Source organism: Sorex fumeus, unplaced genomic scaffold (assembly GCF_029834395.1).
Source record: "Sorex fumeus unplaced genomic scaffold, SorFum_2.1 ptg000007l, whole genome shotgun sequence".
Taxonomy (NCBI): Eukaryota; Metazoa; Chordata; class Mammalia; order Eulipotyphla; family Soricidae; genus Sorex; species Sorex fumeus.
This window is the reverse complement of record NW_026606064.1, coordinates 56,272,183-56,295,141: the sequence shown is the minus strand read 5'-3', so window position 1 is coordinate 56,295,141 and position 22,959 is coordinate 56,272,183. Positions and strand designations below refer to the sequence as shown.

At 37.4% G+C, this 22,959-nt stretch overlaps 1 protein-coding gene across 2 annotated transcripts in view; it reads right to left on the bottom strand.

The window, feature by feature from the left end:
• Positions 1 to 13,396: 13,396 nt before the first annotated feature.
• Positions 13,397 to 22,959, bottom strand: part of ITGB1 (integrin subunit beta 1) — a 50,450-nt gene continuing 40,887 nt past the window's right edge. The window contains exons 16-17 of one of the 2 annotated variants that reach the window (XM_056132412.1): positions 22,152 to 22,232; positions 13,397 to 17,364 (exon numbers count right to left, since the gene is read on the bottom strand). In XM_056132412.1, the coding sequence (XP_055988387.1) occupies positions 22,158 to 22,232 (75 nt within the window). In that variant the 3' untranslated portion in view covers positions 13,397 to 17,364; positions 22,152 to 22,157. The remainder of the gene's footprint in view (positions 17,365 to 22,151; positions 22,233 to 22,959) is intronic. The other variant, XM_056132421.1, reaches the window with a different exon arrangement.

Here is a 22,959-nt window from a genome sequence, read left to right as displayed (position 1 = left end):
TAATTGATTAGATACACCTATTACTCCATGTCACCTTCAGTTGTACTTTTCATTTATATAGTTCAAGTTTCAAGAATAATTTGTATTTCTTATTGATGGCAGAATTGATTATGAGTATTTTTGTCCCTAAAGAAACTACCAAGCAGAGAAAAATAATAACTAACCATTTTATAAGTTTTCCCTTCAAAGTTAGGAAACAGAATGGTAATGTGTGGCTAGAAGACAAATGGTACTATCACAGATATTTGTATTTTCCAACAAACCACTTTTAAATCCTTTTTAATCCAAAAAATAATGGCAAATACATTCTTAGGCAAACTCTTCCCTTAAGGAATGTGCCATATCTAAACAAGAATATATAGCAGAAATTCGGTGCACTAATGTAAGATTTGATCCACTACCTGATAACGTGTCATCTAAATGACCTGAATTCTGCTCCTTTTTTAAACAAATTTTCTCCGAAATGCCATATTGGAACTATTTGAACTATTACATATTTTTTAGCAGTGCTCAAAATGAATAACTTAATTATAGCATTTCTGGGCAGCTGTTTCTCCATCTAGCACTTAGATTTTTCATTATGTGCACATAAGCATTTTAAAATAAAGATAAGATACATCACATAAAGATAAAACCATATCGGGTCTGGAACGATTGCACAGCGAGTAGGGCATTTGCCTAGCGTGTGACTGACCCAGGTTCAATTTCCAGCATCTCATATGGTCTCCTGAGTGCTGTCAGGAGTAATTCCTAAGCTGGGTGTGGCCCAAAAAAGAAAAAAAAAAGATAAAGCCATATCTGAAATGTCTTTTTAGTTGCATGAGTATTCATGTCCAACTGTAAAGTTTTTTCATTTAGGAACAATATAGTTAAAAGGCAAACCACAGAAAGGGTGAAATCTTTGCAAGATATATATGATAGGCAATTAATACTGAGAATATACATATATATTCTCTTAAAACTCAACAATTAAATATAGGTTGTTTAAAAAATGAGGTTTTAAAGCAACTGGTGCTGGCGCGGATGTGGCGAGAAAGGGGCACTCCTTCACTGCTGGTGGGAAAGCCAACTGGTTCAGCCCTTTTGGAAAACAGTATGGACGATTCTCAAAAAATTAGAAATTGAGCTCCCATTTGACCCAGCAATACCATTCCTGGGACTATATCCCAGAGGGGCAAAAAAGTATAGTTGAAGTGACATCTGCATTTGTCTGTTCATTGCAGCACTCTTTACAATAGTCAGATTCTGGAAAAAACCCGAGTGCCCGAGAACAGATGACTGGTTAAAGAAACTTTGGTACATTTACACAATGGAGTACTATGTAGCTGTTAGAAAAGACAAAGTCGTGAAATTTACATACAAGTGGTACTACATGGAAAGTATCATGTTAAGCAAAATGACTCAGAAAGAAAGGAATAGACATAGAAAGATTGAATTCATCTGGGGAACATAAAGTAACAAAATAGGAAATTAACACCCAAGAATGGCCGAGTTTAGTACCAGGAATTTTGCTCCATGGTTTGGAGGCCAGCCACACATGCTAGGGGAAAAGGCAGCTCAGATAGAGAAGGGAGCACCAAATAAAGGGTGTTGGGAGGATCCTCCCAGGATGGCAGAAGCATGCTGAAAGTAGACTATAGAGCAAACATGATTGTCACCCATTGCCTCTTTTGCAAACCACAACACCCAATAAGAGAGAGAGAACAAAAGGGTATGCCCTGCCACAGAGGCAGGGTAGGATGGGGGGTGTGGGGGGTGGGAGGGATACTGGGATCCGTGGTGGTGGGAAATGGGCACTGGTGGAGGAATGGGTATTTGATCATTGTATAATTGAAACCCAAGCACAAAAATGTGTAAGTCTGCAACTCTACCTCATGATGTCAATTAAAAATTAAAAATAAAAACAAAAATAAAAAAATTTAAAAATGAGGTTTTAAAGGTTATTTTTCTAGAGAAGATATACAAATAGCCAAGATGCTCATGAAGTATGATTAGTATCACTATTTGTCAATAACATTCCAATTAAAACAACATAAGATGATGGTGATATAAAATAAAAGAAAAAAGTGTTAGGAAGGTTCTGGAGGAATGGAAACTGCATGAACTGCTGATAGGGATATGAAATGATACAATTTTATTTTATTTTGAAAATTAGTTTTTTTTAATTAGTGAAACACCGTGAGGTACAGTTGTAGACTTACGAACTTTCATGCTTGGGTTTCAGTTATACAATGATCAAGTACCCATCCCTACACAAGTGCCCATTCTCCACCACCAATGAACCCAGTAGCCCTCCCATTCCCCCACCCCACACCCCATCCCTCCCACCCCGCCCCACCTCTATGGTAGGGCATTCCCTTTTGCTCTCTCTTTCCTTTAGGGTGTTATAGTTTGCAATAGAGGCATTGAGTGGCCATCGTGTTGTCTATAGTTTACTTTCAGCACGCATCTTGCATCCCGGGCAAGTCCTCCAACCACACTTTACTTGGTGTTCCCTTCTCTATCTGAGCTGCCTTTTCCCCCAACCTGTGCTTCCGGCTTTCAAGCCATGGAGCAGACCTCCTGGTACTTATCTGAACTATTCTTGGGTATTCTGTTTATTTATTTATTTATTTATTTATTTAGTGAAACACCATGAGGTACAATTATAGACTTACAAATTTTTGTGCTTGGGTTTCAGTTATACAATGATCAAGTACCCATCCCTCCACCAGCGCCCATCCTCCACCATCGCGGGTCCCAGCATCCCTCCCACCCCCCATTCCCCCCATCCCACCCTGCCTCTGTGACAGGGCATTCCCCCTTGTTCTCTCTCTCTTCTTTTGGGTCCTGTGTTTTGCAAGAGAGGCACTGAGTGGCAATCATGTTTGGTCTATAGTCTACTTTCAGCATGCTTCTCCCACCCTGGGAGGATCCTCACAACACCCTTTATTTGGTGTTCTCTTTTCTATCTGAGCTTACTTTTCCCCTAGCACGTGTGGCTGGCCTCCAAGTCATGGAGCAAAATTCCTGGTACTAATCTCGGCCACTCCTGGGTGTTAGTCTCCAGTTCCTCAGATGAGTGCAGTCTTTTCTGTCCCTCTCTTTCTGACTCATTTCACTTAGCATGATACATGTAGAACCACTTGTTTGTAAATTTCATGACTTCATCATTTCTAACAGCTGTATAGTATTCCATTGTGTACATATTCCAAAGTTTCTTTAACCAGTCATCTGTTCTCGGGCACTTGGGTTTTTTCCCAGATTTTGGCTATTGTGAACAGTGCAGCAATGAACATAGAAGTGCAGGTGTCATTCCGACTATACTTTTTTTTGCCTTTCTGAGATATATTCCCAGGAGTGGTATTGCTGGGTCAAATGGAAGCTCAATTTCTAATTTTTTGAGAAAGTGTCCATACTGTTTTCCAAAAGAGCTGAACCAGTTGGCATTCCCACCAGCAGTGAAGGAGAGTCCCTTTCTCACGGCATCCTTGCCAACACTGGTTGCTTTTGTTCTTTTTTTTTTCTTTTCGGATCACACCTGGCAATGCACAGGGGTTACTCCTGGCTCATGCACTCAGGAATTACTCCTGGTGGTGCTCAGGGGACCACGTGGGATGCTGGGAATCGAACCTGGGTTGGCCCTGTGCAAGGGAAATGCCCTACCCACTGTGCTATCTCTCCAGCCCCATGCTTTTGTTCTTTTGGATGTGGGTCAGTCTCTGTGGTATGAGAGATAGATATCTCATTGTTATTTTGATGTGCATCTCCCTGATAATTAGTGATGTACAGCATTATCTCATGTGCCTGTTAGTCATTCGGATTTCTTCTTTGATAAAGTTTCTGTTCATTTCATCACCCCATTTTTTTGATGGGGTTGGATGTTTTCTTCTTGTGGAGTTTAATCAGATGTAAATTTTAGATGGTTAAAATGGTAAACATCTCTTATATACACTTTTCCACTTTTTAAACTTTTAAAAATAGTTTAAATTAAAATCAATGTTTATCCGCATTGATAATTATTTTTATTAATGAACATTTTAATCCCGAATAATTTTTCTCTGTCAATTGCCTATTTTCCCTTATATATGCATATATTCATATATTTCAAACCATCATGCACTTTCCCATCTTACAAACATTTTAATATATATACTTTAAACAATAAATTATATTGTTTAATGTATAATTCATATTACAATTGCATTTGTCACAACTATACTCTCTGGGTTGTTTTATTTCTTGAAAATATTAAATTCAGGATTATGCACTGAATTTGTCCTTCTTTACTCTCTTTCTCATTTGATGGGGAGGGGCCGAGGGGTGGGGAAACACACCGGGATGTGCTCAGGGCTCACTCCTGGCTCTACACTCGGGAATACCTCCTGGTAGGCTCAGGAGAGTATATGGGATATATAGTCCTATTAACAAACATACGTTTGTATGTATATATATACATATATAATATATATTTCCCTTTAGAAATTGCTTATTATTATTGTCATAATCCATTATTATTATTGTCATTTTATTATTCTTTTCTCTTTTTTATATGATTCTGTAGTCTCTCATTTTTTATGTATTTTTATATATTTTCTTGCTTATTTCATTATGTGTGTGTTGGTGTCTAATGTATGTGTTGCCATGATAGATGCAATGCCTTGCATAATTCCAGTTTTCTGGAAGTCAGTCGTTCAGGAATTGTTTTTCAGATCTTCAATATATTTTATAATCCAGCCTTAGTTTCCACCTATTTAAAGATGAATCCACTACCTAAAATAAACTTGCTACCATTTAATTTCTGGTTTATTTTCATTTATTCTTTTCGCAATTCAAAAATTGGTCTAATTTGGGGGCTAGAGCAATAGTAGAGCAGATAGTGCACTTGCATGTGGCCTACCTGGGTTCAATCCCTGGCATCCCGCATGGTTCCCTGAGCATCACCAGAATTAATTCTGAATGCAGAGTCAGGAGTAACCCCTGAGCATCACTGGGGGTGTGCTTCAACCTTCCTCATCCCCAAACAACAACAACACAACAACAAAATTGGCCTAATTTAAAACTGATTTTTGGAGGAATCATTGATCTATTAGTCATAAGCATGTCACTTATTTCAAAACAGTGCTATATTGAACTAAAATTTTCTCATTTAAATTTTAATTTTACTGATTCATCACAAAGTAACTATGGTATAATCCTAGTTATCTAGATTTCTACCTCTCTGTCTCTGACTCACTGCAGCATCTAGTTCTAGCGCCTTCCTATGCTCCCACATTCCCTTTCCCTCCGATACCCACTGTCTGTGGAATTCTCTATAAGTGCTTCTCAAAGTGGGATCTTTGGATTAGCAACCTCGGTATCACCTGAAAATCTGGTAGAAATGCAAGTTCTTGAGTCCTACCCCAGACCTACTGAATTAGAAACTCAGGGATTCAAATCCAGTAATTGTCAATTTAGCAAGTCCTCTTGGTAATTCTGCTGCTGCAGACATAAAAGGGAAGCTACTGCACATTATCCTTCTCTAATTTTAGGGCATCCTTGTATCATTACAATAAAAACATAATTACATTTGTGTATGTCTTTTTATTTCCAGTTTTTCACGTGATATTATTTCCCTGTCATAGATAATAAAAATGTTACAACTTTTATTTTTTTTTAAGAACGACCTGCTACTGCCCTAAAACCTACACTTGGTTTGCATTTTAAGAAGTGATTTCAGAAAAAATAATGAAAATTTTTATAATGAGAAGCAATGAATAATTTTATGGAAAGAGCAAGTTTTCTGAAACAGCATTTAATTGAGTGGTTAGTGCTTACTGGACACTTGTAAAAAATACATTAAATGAACAGGATAGAACCAAATCATGGATGGTCTTGAAAAGAAGGTGAGTTGGATGTGTTAGATCATATTTTGTAACATTATAATGGCACAAAATCAAAGTGCTAAGAATTTTAAAAGCATGACTATTGCTAGTCAAATATAAATAGTAAAACAATACTTTTAATCACATTTTTATTGTGCCCTTTATGAGGAAGATAGCATATGAAATTGTCTTAAATGTAATCTGTATTATCACTGACATAAGTATTTATTGAACATCTGTAATATCTTTTGTATTCAAAATGATGCCAAATTTGTTCAACAAAATTTAGAGCAATGAGAGACTGAAGGGGGGGTACAGTGGGTAAGGTGCTTACATGAGGCCAACCCAGTTTCAATTCCTGGCACCAGATATGGACCACCAAACTCTGCCAAAAGTGACCCCCCCCAGGCATAGATCCAGACTGTGTATAGCCCCCAAACAAAATAATATTAGAACAATGCACAATAATATCTATTTTAATTGCTTGTGTCCAAAATTAAGAAAATTGTATTTCTTCACAATATAAAGTAGAATAAAATTAATGAAATAATGGGTTATCCCTTATAACTTTTTAAAGATACTATTTTCAGCCCAGAGCAAGAGTACAGTGGGTAGGGCATTTACCTTACATGCGGTCTACCCGGGTTTGATTCCCAGCATTCCATATGGTCCCCCAAGTACTACGAGAAGTAATTCCTGAGTGCAGGCAGAGCCAGGAGTAACCTATGAGCATCACTGGGTGTGACCCCTCCAAAAAAAAAAGGCAAAAAAAGATATTCATTTTATATAGTATATTTTATATGATAAAATGTATACTTTATTTGGTAATATATCATTAAGCATAAGTAAAATATCAGTCAAAAGAAGTAAAGTAAGTAAAGGCCCTCCCGTTGTTCCTCAATTTGCTTGAGCGGGCCCAGTAACGTCTCCATTAGAGACTTTGTTGCTACTGTGTCTGGCATATCGAATACGTCACGGGGAGCTTGCCAGGCTCTGCCATGCGGGCGAGATACTCTCGGTAGCTGGCCGGGCTCTCCGAGAGGGGCAGAGGAATCGAACTCGGGTCGGCCATGTTGGCTGTGTGCAAGGCAAACGCCCTACCGCTGTGCTATAGCTCTGGCGTCACAGTCAAAAGAAAATAAATGTAATTCTTACTAATGACTGATTATTTATTCCCTGAAATTGTGAAAGATTCCAGAAGTAACATGAAGATGAAGTGTATCAGTCACTTTATTGAAGGTGCTGGAGAAAATATTTGTAGAAATGAATAGAATACAGTTTGCAAGTTGCTAATAATTATATTGTGAGCAAGGAGAATTTTATGCTTCTATCATAATTATATTTTCGATATGTTTTCTATCAGTGTAGCAACCTGTCACCATGAAAGTTGATTTGCTGGGCATTGGGTCTAGTCTAAAGTAGGTCCAATCAATCTTTTTTGTGCTCTGCCCAGATAATACATCATCTACATATGAATTTTATGATTAAATGAAGAAAGTGTGTCCTAAATCAGTGTGGTCCGGACTATTTGCAAATAGGATTCACCTGGGATGCTTCTTTTCTTTTGTTTTGGGGGGACACATCCAGTTGTAAGGGCTCTCTCCACTGTGCTCACATAAAAGATTCCTGGCAATGCTTGGGGTACCATAAGCAGAGCCTGGGACCCAGATGGGTTGGCTGTGCGCAGGGCAAGCACTGTACCTGTGTACTATATCTCCAGCCCTGTAATCTGGTATGCTTTTAGTTTTATTTTTTTTTCTCTTGGGGCCTGTTCTCAGGGCTTACTCCTGGGAGGCACAGGTGATGGGGATCAAACCCAGGTCAGCCACATGCAAGGCAATAGCCCTACCCACTACGCTGTCTCTCCAGCCCCTTCTGGGATGCTTTTAAAACACCCATCTGTGCCCCCATCCAGACAAATATAGCCAAATTGTTTCCAGGTGATTTTAACGTGCAACCAGAATTGAGACCTATAGTGTTCATTATTTGATAATATAAAAAGAAACCAACTAATATATAAATCGTACAAATAGCTGTAGCTGAGATTTTTCTTATCAAAATCCTGTTGCAGAGGCAAAGGAAAGTCGGTCAACAGACTCAGTCTATAACGGTTCCATTTAAATATTCCCTCTCCCAGAAGACCCTCTGTTAAAGCAATTATCACTTTTATAGCGCACTCCCTAATAGAATTTCCAGTGATAATGGAAGTGTTTTATATCTGGACCTGTTATGTGGGAACTATATACAATATGAAGTTAAGCTTTTGAAATGTGGCTAACATAATGGAGAAACTAAGCTTAAATTTTTAATTAGCTTAAATGTAAATAATCATGTAGTTTGTGGAGTGCCTTGTTGGACAGCACAGCTCAAGAATTATCAGGGGTCCCATAACCAGGATCTGCAAAGGCAGTGAAAAAGTAGATAGAAGGATTTCCTTTTCTCTTTTCTGTCTTTTCTTTCTTCCTTTCTTTTTTCTTTTTCTTTCTTTCTTTCTTTCTTTCTTTCTTTCTTTCTTTCTTTCTTTTTCTTTCTCTTTCTTTCCTTTTTCTTTTTTCTTTCACCTTTCTTTCTCTTTCTTTCCTTCTTTCTTTTTTCTTTCTATCTCTTTCCTTTTTGGTTAGTTACTGGTACAATTAAGTTTTAATTGCTTGGTTTATTTTCAGAACTCTTTATCTTCTGGAACAAATTTGAAAATTTAAGAATGGAAGCTCCTGGCTCACTCTGGTGAAGTTTCAGTAAGGTTCTACTTACTGATCCCTGAAGCTCCTTTTGGTATGGTATAAAAAGAATTAAAGCTATATTGTGTATTATTTTGACAATGTCCTGGCTTCTTGTCATTTTATTTGTGAATCTATTCTGCATATTATATAGAAAAGAGGCATCACCATACATTTCTTACACTTTCAGATAAAGAAATTGAGCTTAGGGGGAAAAAGTCAGGCTTTAGATTTTTTTTTCATACTAAAACTTGAAATACAATATGACATCAGAATCAAGTATAGAGTATTGTTTATATGTGATCTTAGTCTAAAGATGATTTGAGTGGGTTTAGATAAGCAATAGAGATCTTTTTAATTTTTTTATTAGTGAATCACCATGAGGTACAGTTACAGTCTTACAAACTGTCGTGCTTGCTTTTCAGTCATACAATAAAGATCTTTTAAACTCAGCCTATTTGTTCTGGGAATGTTGTTAGTGACTTTCAAGCTCAAATGATACTTGTGTTAAGAGAGACATTGAAAAGGGTTAGAGAAAAAACTTGCAAATATTGAATTAGTAGTCCAGAGCCTTTATATTGTTTTGTTCCCTCTTTTGGTCCTGAAGTTGATAGATTTTCATTGTCATCTAATCATGTGCCTCTCTTTGAGTGAATATTCCTTTTGCTTTTAGAAATTTTATGTGCCTACTTTTTTTTTTATAATTTATTTATTTATTGAATCACTATGGGAAAAGTTACAGAGCTTTCAGGTTTAGGTCTCAGTCATGTAAATAACAAACACATTTCCCTTTACCAATACTTATTTTTAACCGCGAACCCCAATAGAACCCCACCTCCCACCCCTCCCAATTCCTGTGAGGCAGATGAGTTCTAGTTAACACTCTATCTACTTTGACTAGATTCACTGTTTCGATAAAAGATGCACCATTATTATTTAGAGTTTACGACCCCCCCCCGCCCCCCAAATCAGATATGCTGAAAAAGTGTTGTGAAACGATTTGCTTTCTACAGCTGGGTTTTAAGAATTAAATGCATTGCGGTCGCGCGGTTTTGGATTTCTGCTATTTTACTTATTAACCCTGGAAGTATTTCTATTAAAAGTTAGATAGTTAAGAGACTGGTTTCTGTGCTCTGGAGTCGTGGCCGTGCCAGAGAGCCGCTCGTGGGGGGCAACTGGTGACCTCGGTAGGGCGTGAAGGACGGACCGAAACGCCCCCCTTCCCATGAGGTCCCTGCCGCCCCCCACCCCGGCTCAAACCTGCTGTCCATGAGGCTCCCTGGCGGCCGCCATCTTTCTTTCCAGAGAGGAGAGGGCGAATGGAGCAACACCCTTTCCCCTCCGGGCAGGCATGATGGCGCAGTTTAACACATAGTCCAATCGCTTTTCTGCTCCAAACGACTGGTTTTCTGCGTTAAGTCCTTGTGCTTCTGGGGCCGTGGTCTACTATTTTTAAATGTTGATATTTTGTTGTAATTTCATTATCATACAATTTTAGAAGCAAGAAATGAAGTTGGGAGTTTATAGTGGTACCTTCCAATGCTACAACTGAAGGGAAAATGATACTTATTATTTAATATTTGACATCTGATAATCATTTATAAGATTTACATTTTGGTGGTGGTGGTGGTGATGGTAGTGTTGGTTTTTGTTTTGGTGGTTTTTGAGCCACTCCGTATGCTCAGTGGTTACTCCTGGCTCTGTGCCCAAGCATTACTACTGGTGGGGCTCAAGGACCATAAGGAATTCTGGGGATTGAACCTGGGTCAGCTGCGTGAAAGGCAAGTGCCTTAGCCTCTGTACTGTCCCTCCAGCTCCAGATTTACATTGGTTTTGAAGAGATAGGCAAAGCCAGCCAGGAAACTTGAGGCTCTCGTTCCCTGACAGAAGCAAATAGACTGACTAAGGTAAAATCATGAACTCTAGAAGCTAGCCCATAGCAACATAGGCAACCCCCAGTAAAAACAATCCACAATCAAAATCGATAATATCATGACATTTTTACTTGTTTGTCCCTTTTCTATGGATGAAAGAGCAAAGTAGAAGTTACTTGCAACATTCTAATGTCTGTGGGCTCCCAAAGGAGCTGGATGCTATTCTCTTCCATTCTGAGCTTCAAGTTGAAGACCCCAGAAGTTGAGGACAGTGGTGGCAGGCACCACAGCATTGGTGTGGTATTTCAAGAGCAATACTGAGTACTGAATATTGCATGAGCAAGAGCTGGTAAGTGGATGGAGTGAAACATCTCATTTCCTGTAAGGGCTGGACTCAGAACTTCTCTTTGAGCTGTTGTTTGATGGGTGGGGTATGGTTGGGACTGCACCCTCTGAGGATCAGGGTTAACTCCTGGCTGTGCTTCTCGTGGTGCTTAGGGAGCCACATCTGGTGCTGGGGACTGAATCCGGGTCAACTTCTTCCAAGGCAAATGCCTGACTAACTGTACTAATCTCTGCTATCACCGTTTTATAAAAACATGACTGTGAACCATGTTATAACATGTCCATTGGTGATCAGGGGCCACTTGGGGGTCCATGCAGTCCTAGGTCGTAAACCAAGGCCTTCATTGGTCGTAAACCAATGCAGTCACATACAGGTCCTTGAACTGTCTCATGTCTCATACCCAGGTGTATAGTTACTCATCAAACACTTCCTATGATCCTCCTTTTTCAGCTTGCCAGGCTTTGCCGTGTGGGCGGGATACTCTTGGTAGTTTGCCGGGCTCTCCAAGAGGGACTGAAGAATCGAACTCGGGTTGGTTGTGTGCAGAACAAACACCCTACCCACTGTGCTATCACTCTAGCTTGGGAGATACAGTATACATTTAAAAATAATTTTTAAAAATCTGCCTGGATTTTCAAGAAATCAGCACAAATGAAGAGAGTTGGGCACTTGGGTTCTGTTCCAAGGTAAACCCAAGTTCTGGACTAAGCAGACAATGAGGCCGTGTCACAGTGCTCATGTTCACAGAGGCAGAGGTGCCCGTGTGCGAAGCACTGACCATCTCTGCTCCTCAAGGTCCTATCGTTCTCCCCAAGAAACCCCCAGTTTCTGCTCTCTGTACCAATTATAAACCAAAAAACCTCTAGGCTCAGTTGCTCACAGATATTTCATTTGTTGTTTTTATTGTTTGGTTTGGGGTCACACCCAGCGGTGCTCAGGGCTTACTCCTAGCTCTATGCTCAGTGCTTACTGCTGGCAGGCTCGGGGGACCAAGTAGTATCAAGGATACAAGACAAATGACTCACCCGCTGCACTCTCCCCCGGCCCCAGTATTTTAAATGTGCACTCAAAATCTCCAGTAACCCATCCAGTTTTCTAGAATATTCTCTACATTCCTCCAAAATGTCTCCATCACACCGTGTTTTATAGTCACTAAACTTTTGAAAAGAACAGGCATTCTTGTAATAAAATCTATGGTGATAAAAAGTGAACCTATGGCTGGAGCGATAGCACAGCGGGTAGGGCGTTCGCCTTACACGCGGCCAACATGGCCGACCCGAGTTCGATTCTTCCGCCCCTCTCAGAGAGCCTGGCAAGCTACCGAGAGTATTCGATATGCCAGACACAGTAACAACAAAGTCTCCAATGGAGACGTTACTGGGCCCGCTCGAGCAAATTGACGATCAATGGGAGAGCCTTTATTGATGTTATTTACTAAAATTTCAAATCATCTCTTCATCTCCAATTTTCTTAATTTTTAGAATTCTTTATTCTTCCTTAAATACTTGGTTGACTTCTCTACTGAAGCTGTCTGAGCCTAAAATATTAGTGAGATGGTTTTACCCTTGAAATTTAACAAAAGGTGATTAATTTATGCTTGCTCAATTTTGGTAATGTTGGGGACTTGTCATTGAAGAAATTCTGTCCATTACAGTATGTTCAACTTGTTACAACATGTGATATTGTTGATATATTCTGTACAATATTCCAATATTATATATAGATAATAACATATAATAATGGAATAATAGGATCCAGAGATTATAAAACAAAGCTCCGGGAAGCACACAGCCGCATATGTGGCCGCACGACCTCTTATAATCTAGTTTTCCTTCTCGGAGAACCCGGTAAGCTACCGAGAGTATCCTGCCTGCACAGCAGAGCCTGGCAAGCTCCTGTGGTGTATTCAATATGCTAAAAACAGTAACAATGATGTGCTTAATTCCCCTGACCCTGAAAGAGCCTCCAATGCAGCACCATTGGGAAGGACACGTAAGGAGGGGCTGCTAAAATCTCATGGCTAGGACGAATGCAGATGTTACTGGTGCCTGCTCAAGCAAACTGATGAATAATGGGATGACAGTGATACAGTGAATAATACATTATACTATAATATGGAACCTATGACAACCCGTCATTTTTTCTCTCCTTTTTAACAGTCTAACTATAAAATCATAGGTTTATCAGTCTTTTTGAAATGATTTTATTTTCTCATTTTTTGGTTATTATTTCACTTATATTTTTTGTTGCTTCTTTTAATCTGATTGTACTGGGTCTACCTTCTTATAAAGGTAGAACTGAGCTCTTTCACTTGACTTCTTGCCTAAAACGACAACATTCACTTTCATTTGTTTTCTTTCAGGTTAGTAACTTCTGTAGCATCCCACAAATTTGTTAACTTATCACAAGGTGCAATCTTGGGGGCACTGCTGCTGTGATCCCTGTTGTGATGTGTGTTTGTGATCCCCCGTGCACCGCACCCCAGTATGTGGGATCCCCACTCAGCACCTCAACATAGTGTGTGAGTGCTCAAACCAAGTATGGGGCCTCTGGCGAGAACAGCCAAGTGTGTGACCCCTTGGCACTACAATAACAAAGGAAAAGGAAAGAAAAATGTTTAAAGATTAAAAAGCATTTATTGTATAAAACAATACACAAGAATCATAATAATGTGCCTCTTGTTCACTGAATACGGCAATTCAAAATTCTGGTGCAAGACAGTAACATAGGCAAATCCTGAAGTTCCTTCATTTCAGAGACTAAATGCATAGTTAGGTTTGAATTAAAACAAACAATCCTGAAAACCAATCGGGTCACTGTTGTCAAATGATAAGAAATGAATGTTATGTACAAAAGACTGAGACACAATCTCACCATAAACTTACCCATAAGTTTATAAGTGATCGATTCAATACTTTCATTATTTATTTTAAAGCCAGGAAGGCTTATACTTTGGTATTTTCTTGTTATGATTTTCTGCCTCCCTTTTATTCAGCTTAAATTCTCTCTATATTTCTTTTATTTTAATGAAAATAAAATAGTTTTTGTTGAACGAAACTTACTTAGAAAGATATGGAAGAAGAGAAAGTGGGGAAATGTTTTCAAGATGGCGTTCAAGGGAGAACACAGGCTCCTCTACATATTTCTAAAGGACCATTTTAGTAACGAACTGTTAGCTTTTGCTTTTCTGAAAAGCCCAGCCCTTCAATCTGAATTGAAAGTTGGTCAGTTGAGTTCTGTCAGACATGGTTCTGAAGATGCAGTAATGAATCAAACACTCAGATTCTGGGATAAGGGGTGTGGCTCAGTAGTAGAGCACTTTGCCTTCCACGCGTAATGCCTTCGATTGATTCTTGGCACCGCCAACACAAAACAAAACAAACCCCTTCTCTCCCCAATTCCTATAAGCATAGAGCTATCAAATCTAGGGGCACTGAGAACAAAATATGTGTGTGGAAAGCTTGAAGATCTGAAAAATGGAACTGGGAATGTTGGGGCAGTATGATTAAGTCGTGTTTTAAATGGCTGCTAAGAAGGCAGTTAGCTAGCTATTGAAAGAAACCTAAATGTTGATAATAACCCATCAGTAAGTTCATTAATATAACACTATTATCAATAAGTCAAGAACACTGATTTCTGCACACTGCCTTCTAAACTATTACAAATAATGAATTAAATTATGATTTAAATATGTTGAATAGTGTTTCTATTAATAATGCATCCTTAATTAACACTGTCTAATATATGAGTATTTCATAATTACCTTTTTTATGGTGTTGGTGGTGGTTTTGGGGCACAGCCAGCAGTGCTCAGGGCTTACTCCTGGCTCTGTGCTCAGGGGTTACACCTGGTGGGCACCTGGGAACTAAACATGGGTCAGCCAAAGGCGAGACAAATGCCCTACCTGCTGTCCTATCTCTCCAGCCCTACAGAGTCACTATTTCTGAAGAACTTAGGGTCCAGGCAAGAAATATCTAAGTCTCCAAGAAAAAGGGCCATAAACTATAGGCAAGTAGCCTCTTTTAAGGGTTACATCTCAGGGGGACAGCAAAGAAGGAAATGCCAACTCCAGGTTAAAATAAACTTGACGTTAGTGATTTCTTTTTTAAAGATTTATGATTAACTATTCTTGCAGTACAAAGTCTTACATATTTGGGCATCTTTATTGAAAAAATTTATAATTATACACTGAGAAGGAACAAGGAAACTCTGTAACATATCAGGGAATCTTCAAAATATGCCACTACTGATATCTGAAGTGATATATGAACAAAACATGATACTTTGTAAATTTTTCCTAGTAGAGAATCTGAATAAATTTTTAACAGTTCCAGGAGTCTCCATTTGGGGGGAAGAGTTTCACTAGATGTCAAAATAAACTGTTTAGAAAAACAAAATGCATTTTAATGAAAAAGTTCCACACAGCTTCAACAACTTTAACTGTAAATCTAGTCATATTCTGAAATTTCCAATTTTAAGTCTAAAAATTATTTATATGCCACTGTCAGCCTAGAGTGGCAATCAGAAAAAGCCCTCCACAATTCTTCCAGTTTTCAAATAGAAGGATTTCTATAATTAGATAGCCTGTTTGAAAATTGTTATAAAATCTAAAAACTTACCACATTTCATTTCTCAAGGACACAGTGTCAGGAAAAACAAACTATACATAGAAAATATTTTGTTCATATAGTATTGAAAAAAAAACCCATAAAAGTCAGCTTTCAGAGCAGAATATGTAATTCAATTCTGTTAGTTTTATCTACTAAGGCATGTAAAATGAGTTACAGACATGTACGACTAATGAGTAACAGGAAATGGAAAATAAAGGATTAGGAGTCACATGCACAAGATCATTTTTCTCAAACAACTTACAAACTAGTTGAAATGTTTACCTTAACTAAAGGATAGGTTATTCTAAGCTAGGAAATATACTTAAATGAAATAAATGAAATGGATATTGATTTTTAAAACTGGAAAGAGGCACTGTAAATGTAAGAAAATAGTAAAGTAAAAACTTATAATAGTCCTCTCCCGCAAATCAGTCTGGTATTTGCTATATGTTCTAAAAGAGCACACATTTCTTTTAATAAGCTTTATGTATTTTTGCAGATTATATATAAGTATTGTAAATCTATAGTAACAAAAATCCAAATCACATGAAAATGAAATTTTATCAAAACAACAATCCTTTGTACCTTAAACAGAATATAGAACTTGCAGATGGGCCTGAGTGACAGTACAGCAGGTAGGGCATTTGTGTTGTGTGGAGCTGACCCAGATTCAATCCGTGGCACCACATATAGTCCCCCGAGTATGGCCAGCGTGAGCCCTGAGCACCACCGGTGTGGCCCCAAAACTAAACCAAACCAAAGAAAGTGCAGGCCTTGCAGTCTTTGGCTGAAACTCTAAAGTGATAGTCATAGAGTTAGTTCTGCTTAAAATAAGAAGATCCCTATCTCCTGGCACATGAGTATGTGTGAGGGGTGCCAATTTTTTTACTCAGTATCAATTAAAAAAATCCAAAGATAATCTAAAAAGGCTTTTCAATGCATCCCTCTCTCTGTGTCTCGTGTTCCCAGCCCTATTTTCTTAAGAAATATATTTTTCATCAGTCTCTTTAAGCTATAAAAATGTTATGCAAAAAAATAATTTTATGCATGACTTGCAAAATATTATAGAGCAAAAACATACCATTTAAATATTTTAGGTATTTTATTTAATAAATAACTTCAGTAAACAGCATTGTAAAAAGTGAACTATTAAAACTAAAAGGCACTTTAAACAAAAATGTGACTAAAAGGAAATAAAATGGGTAAGACAAGCAGTGAGAAATCTACAGTGGTCTGTTAGGGCACTAGCTTGAGAGCAATATAAGTGAGAGCTGCTGAAGAACCAACACTTCACATGTTTCTGAAAGGCAAATTTACAGCCAAAACATCAAAGGAATAGCACTAAAAGTCTCACACCCAAATTACAAACAATACATTAAAAGATTAGATAAAGTGATAATAATAATAAAAAAAAAAAGCACCAGGCTTTACATAAAATAAATGAATCGAAAACAAAGAAAATTCAACCCCAAGGTCCCTAATTCAATAAGTATTCCACAAATTAAGGCCTTTATGTGAATAACGCTAAATCAGAGATATTTTTGCAATAACTGCTCCAAGGAGTTTACCCAAGGTTTTAACTTTACCTAAGGTTTCAATTTTAAAAGAGAAGGCATAAAAGTTACCAAGATTAAGTAAATCTTAACATCTTGACTTTTAATAGTCCAGGAAGAAAAAGGTCAAAAAGGCACAATGTGACCTTAGCTGACAAGGATTAACCATCTTGTCTCAAGTCTTTTGTCAGTCCCTGGCATTGATTATAACATTATTTTCAAAATAATAAAAGTCTTTTAAATTATACATATTGTACATTTTCAAAACTCGGCAATATTGCCCTAAAGCTACCTAACTGTGACTATGAAAATTTCTACTCTTCATTCAGTGTTGAGAAATTTGCACAGGTATTGCTCATTTTCCCTCATACTTCGGATTGACGACAGTTGTCACGGCGCTCTTATAGATAGGATTTTCACCCTAAAAACAGAAAAAGGAAAAAGTGAGAAGAATCAGTAGATACTCTACTAACACCATGTTAATGTCTTATAAGAATAATACTTAGTCACACTGGGAAATCATTTCCACTTTATCTATACAAGTATCACACTCAAAAAAATTGTAAAAGCTTTTTTAAAATAAAGGTTTACAAAAACAGAAAAATGAAGGCTTTTCCAATGCAAGTCTAAAGGTATCCCCGGGATCTGATATTATTCCATTCCTGAGAACTGCTTCCACTTAGAGGGGCAGTTTAAGAACATCTCCCACAGCAAAGAATATCTAATTAGCTTGTTTCTGAATTCCTCTCTCAAGGAAGTCTCAGCTCTCAACTGCCTGATGCTTAACTCTTGATTGTGCATGAGGCTGTCTGTTAAATTACGGGAAGTCCTTGGTTTTCATCTGAGAGAGGTCTGCTCCTGAGTCTGTTCAATAGAAAGCTCCATAGGAAGGCTGCAGTGGCATTCACCCAGGGCACTGTGCCTCACCCCTCATCAGTCATTATACTGCCCAACAGGCTTAGAAAGGAAACAAAAGGAACTTCCATTAATCATGAAATAATTATTTTTAAATATCGTGGTGAATGTTTTTTTATTGCAAAGCTATATTCATTCGTACTTAATTAGTACTTAATTCAAGTTCAACTGGAAAAGAAATCTTTCAAAGATCCAAAAATGTACTGAGTGTGGTACATTGAGCAGGAAAATTATGTGAAAACCCACACTGCTCTTTTCTTTAAAACTATTTTACTAAGAGATACACTTAAGTCTCTTCTACAACATTTTTCTCTTCATAAAGTAAAAGTCAATTTGAAAGTTAAAACTACAACCAAATAATATCAAAGGACATTATAGTGAGTACACATCAAATACAATTTTATTTAACTGGACTAGTTTTTAGGAAGGAACTTTGAAATGTTAGTTTTATGTCTCACCCAAGCAGGATTTATGATTTAAATATACATAAATATATATATATGTAGGAAACAAATATTACCTGCTTTTACATTTTATTTATACTTAATGGATATTGATCTAATTTTTATTGCTGCAATTTCTGCCTCTTTGGAAGGTACAGTTTGGTGGATGACAGATATGATAATTAAAAAAAAGTACAAGATAGAATTGTATCTTGTACCAATAAGAAAAAAAGATTAGAGGTATGTTTATAATAAACTATAAAATGTTGAAAAGTAAATAGAAACATACATAAGGCTAAGCTGTATGTAAAGTCTAAAGTGTATGGCAAATGGTACATTTATGTAGGAATATATATCATTTGAAAGTTTTAAAGGTCATATAGTTGAATGTAATATTTTGAGGCATAGGGAGGAGAAGGAAACAAAAAGATGAAAGCAGAGCCGAATCAGAAAGGTATGCATGTCATGCTACTGAGATCCAGATTTATTCCACAGATATGAAATCATAAAAGGGAAATGAGGCACCTAAGCTGCTGGATCCAAAGATATATCCAGTAAAACTCCCTTGACTCCAGCTCAGCAGTGAAACTGATACCAGCAGATACAACACGCCTTATTCTCACTCCCTTCCCATTCCACCCCTCAAAAATACATCAGAAACATGGGAGAACTCGAGACCCCAAAAAGATAAACATTACTGGTAGTTTCTGGATGATAAAAAATAATGTTCAAATTCTAAGCTCTATTCAACCTGGAGTGAAATGAAACACTGTACAGGTATTACAGAAAACAGTGATCCCAGCAATATTTTTAACAATGGTTCAAGTAATTTACACATTTTATTTCTATCTTTGTATCTACATATAATGCTAGTACTTCCCATCCTTTCAAATATACTGGGCAAGTAAGTTACCACTGTGTTTCTTTAAAGTTACATGTAACATATCTTTAATATGGAGTGATACTTAGGAGATACCAAAAGGAATCAGAAAACAAACAAACAAAAAAAATCAAGGTAATAATTGAGTCCAAAGTACCATTTATATGGCAGAACTTACCTTTGGAGAAAAGTTTGTATTTTCATTTAAACAAATATTTTTATTTATCATTTTGAAGTCCAACCAAATAAGTTTAACATGCAAGGTTAGAGCAAAAATTAAACAATTTGCATTAGGCATCATTTCCAAAAATGGTACATTAAAAGACTCCAGATTAGTTTCCACCATTCAGAATGCAAACCATCCCATCTCCACCAAAAGCAAAGCCTAGCAAAACCCAGAGGACAGGCTCAGATTGAGAAAGGATGTCCTCTGCACTCAAGACAATGTTATTCTTGCACTGACACGGCAATGGCCGTGGCTATAAAACAGTCTAATGCATAACGGTGGGTGGTCAGAACTTCACATTTAAATTTGCAAAGCAGCAGGGGAGGCTGGTCCAAACAGTTTTTTCCAATACACATAATTCCGGAGTTGATCATTTAAAAAAAATATACCTCTCCGATAAACCCATCACACTGAAAGAAACAGCACCTGCTCTTTATCCAAAACATATTAAAAGACAGAATTCACTGGAAAACCTCGGTTCCTTATCGGAAAACTATCAGGAATAATTCCAGGACTTGTTTTCATTACTGGTGCTCGTTTATTTATTTTCCAATTTTAAGGACTCTCAATCTGTTAGTCACTCATTTGCCTGGATTTCACTAATGAACAAAGGCATTTTTACCAAACTTTTGCTTCTAACATTTCTACAAAAGGGTTATTTATTTTGGCTTGACAAAGGAAGGTTTTATCTAAAACAGTATAAGCATCAAGTTTCGTTATACATCACTAATAAAGCCCTTAAAAGTACAATGGTAAAGATTTCATCTCTTAGTAGGACGTAGTAAAATTTTCCTCATGAGAAATTGTCAATGTTAAATGACATACCAGGAAGGAGAAAATAACTCCAACAAATCTTTTTTTCCTCTAAAAATAACTTCCTATGAGGTGTTAGTAAAGAGACAGAAAAAGAGTAACCAGTGTTTAAAAAGGCATCAGTCTGCCTGTCTATAATCTGGCAATAATTTCCTGCCACTGGCAGAACTTTGCCAATTAGGAAGTTTAAAAAATACCAGAAATAAAAGAAAAGGAGTCCAAAAAGTAATGGCTTCCTATGTTATTAGTTACTTCTTGTAGCTCGTAAAAGCATCAACATGTTTATTTTAGAATGTTCTTTTTTAAACTGCTTTGTATGATTCCCAATAAGTAAAATAAGCCTTTTGGATGCTATGCAGTAAAGTGGCTTGCCCATTACAAAGTTTGTCCAAAGAAGGAGTGTTACTCTGGGATCCAACAAATGTCAAACACCTAGAATGAATGCTCTAAAAGTTCTTTTAGAAACTTCCAAACTAGTAAGTCTCCTGCAGCAGATAAGCATCCGCTACCAGCACAAGGTCCAAGAACCCCTCATGCCCAAATGCTGTGTTTGAAATCTCAGCTTCTGTCACGTGACACCTAACCCTCGGGTGCCTCCATTTTCTCCTTTGTGAAATAATAATGAATAAGGAAAGGAAGTTCTGCTACAGGAGTCTGGAGAACTTTAACTCAAATCAACTTATTTAACTGAGTTTTAGGGGCTTATATGAGTGCATTTAAGTATAAGTTTTTCATGAAAACTAATGTATAAGGAAGAATCCTGTCCACTACTGATAAAACTACAATTTTGTAATCCAGGTAAAAGCATACACAAAAATAATGTATCCTCTCTTAAAGAACAGGAGAATACAAGCCTTATTATAATTAGAAGATTTTCAAGTAAGGTCTTCTTTAAAACTGTAATAAGACTTTTTAAAGCCATAATCTATTTTTTTAAGTTTAAATTTAAAAATCAGAACCATTCAAGAATCATTCAAAATCACTTAACATATGAGAAAAATGCACATAGTCTTCTAGTGTGTTTTTTTGTTTGTTTGGGGGCCAGATCCGGCAGTGCTCAGGGATAACTCCTGACTCTGCACTCCTGGTGGCTTGCGGGGGACCACATGGGACAAAAGGGATTGAACCCGGGTTGGCTGTGTTCAAGGCAAGCATCCTACCCGCTGTATTATCGCTCTGGCCCCCTAGTCTTCTGGTTTGTAGTGGAGTTCCAAGTTCAATAACAATAGCATAATTGTGTATTATACTAAAGCTAGCTGACATTTTTTTTGCAATGTAGATATCACAATTGTTTTTCACTATTTTACCCTAAAATTCAATTATCGGATGTCTCATTACATAGAGAAATGCCAACTAGAGCATAGCAATATCCATGAGAATTATAAACTCATGACTGTAATTCATTAGTCAAAAACAACGGCATCATATAATAGATATTAGTACTGACTCCTTTTAACAATATAAAAAAACAGGGTCCGGAGTAATAGTATGATGGGTAGAACGTTTGCCTTGCAGGCGGCCGACCTAGGTTTCATCCCCAGCATCCCATATGGTTCCCTGAGCACCGTCGGGAGTGATTCCTGATTGCAGAACCATGAGTAACCCCTGAGCCACACTGGGTGTGACCCACAAGCAAAAACTATAATAAAATAAAGATCCAGGAAGTGAGTGAAAGAGCTGAGATTTGAGCCTGAATCTTTCTAACCACGGATTCTTGTTTTAATACAATACAGATGCTGCTTCTACACTATAAAGCTTATTTCAAAGCCCTCCTAAACAATTCTAAATTAATACATGAAAAGAAAAGCCATGTAAATAAAGCCAGACTTTAGGGAAATTGCGATAGTGATCAAAGACACACAGTGCAGTAAGAAGAAAAAAAAAGGAATAAAGTTTACATGCAAAGGCAGAAAGTGAAAGAAAATACGAACGGCAATTTAGAGACGAGCTTTACGTCCATAGTTTGGATTCTTGAAATTATTAATAGGACTCTTGTAAATCGGATTTTCTTGCTAAAGTAAAAGAAATAGTTTCTAGTGATTTTGTCAGAAAAATTAAACAAGCACATACATAAGTGTTTAATCACCAAAAAAAATTTTCTAACTATTTTACTAATTGTACTAATTGTACTCTTCTGACAGGCTGGAGCAATAGCACAGCAGGTAGGGCGTTTGCCTTGCACAAGGCTGACTGACCCAAGTTCGATTCCTCTGCCCCTCTCGGAGAGCCCGGCAAGCTACTGAGAGTATCTTGCCCGCAGGGCAAAGCCTGGCAAGCTCCCCGTGATGTATTCGATATGCCACACAGTTAACAAGAAGTCTCACAATGGAGATGTTACTGGTGCCCGCTTGAGCAAATTGATGCACAACGGGAGGCCAGTGCTACAGTGCTACTCTCCTGATATTAATTTTAACACCCAAAGAAAATAGAGTAAAATGCTAATGACAAAAATGTCATTTACAATTTTAAAATATCACTTATTTCTTTAATGAAAAGATGATTATTAGAGGAGCAGTATTTTATCATCCAACCCAATGAATATCTATTTCAAAATAACAAATTTAAGAAGACTGGAACAAACTTAAAGCAAATTTTATTGGATCATAATCTGCAGAAATTGAAATATGCCATAAGAATAGAACTCGAGAGATCTTCAATGTATATACATACATCAAAATCACACCAAGATTTCTCATGTCCGCTGGACCCACTCCAGACCCAAAGAAATCACTTATTTCT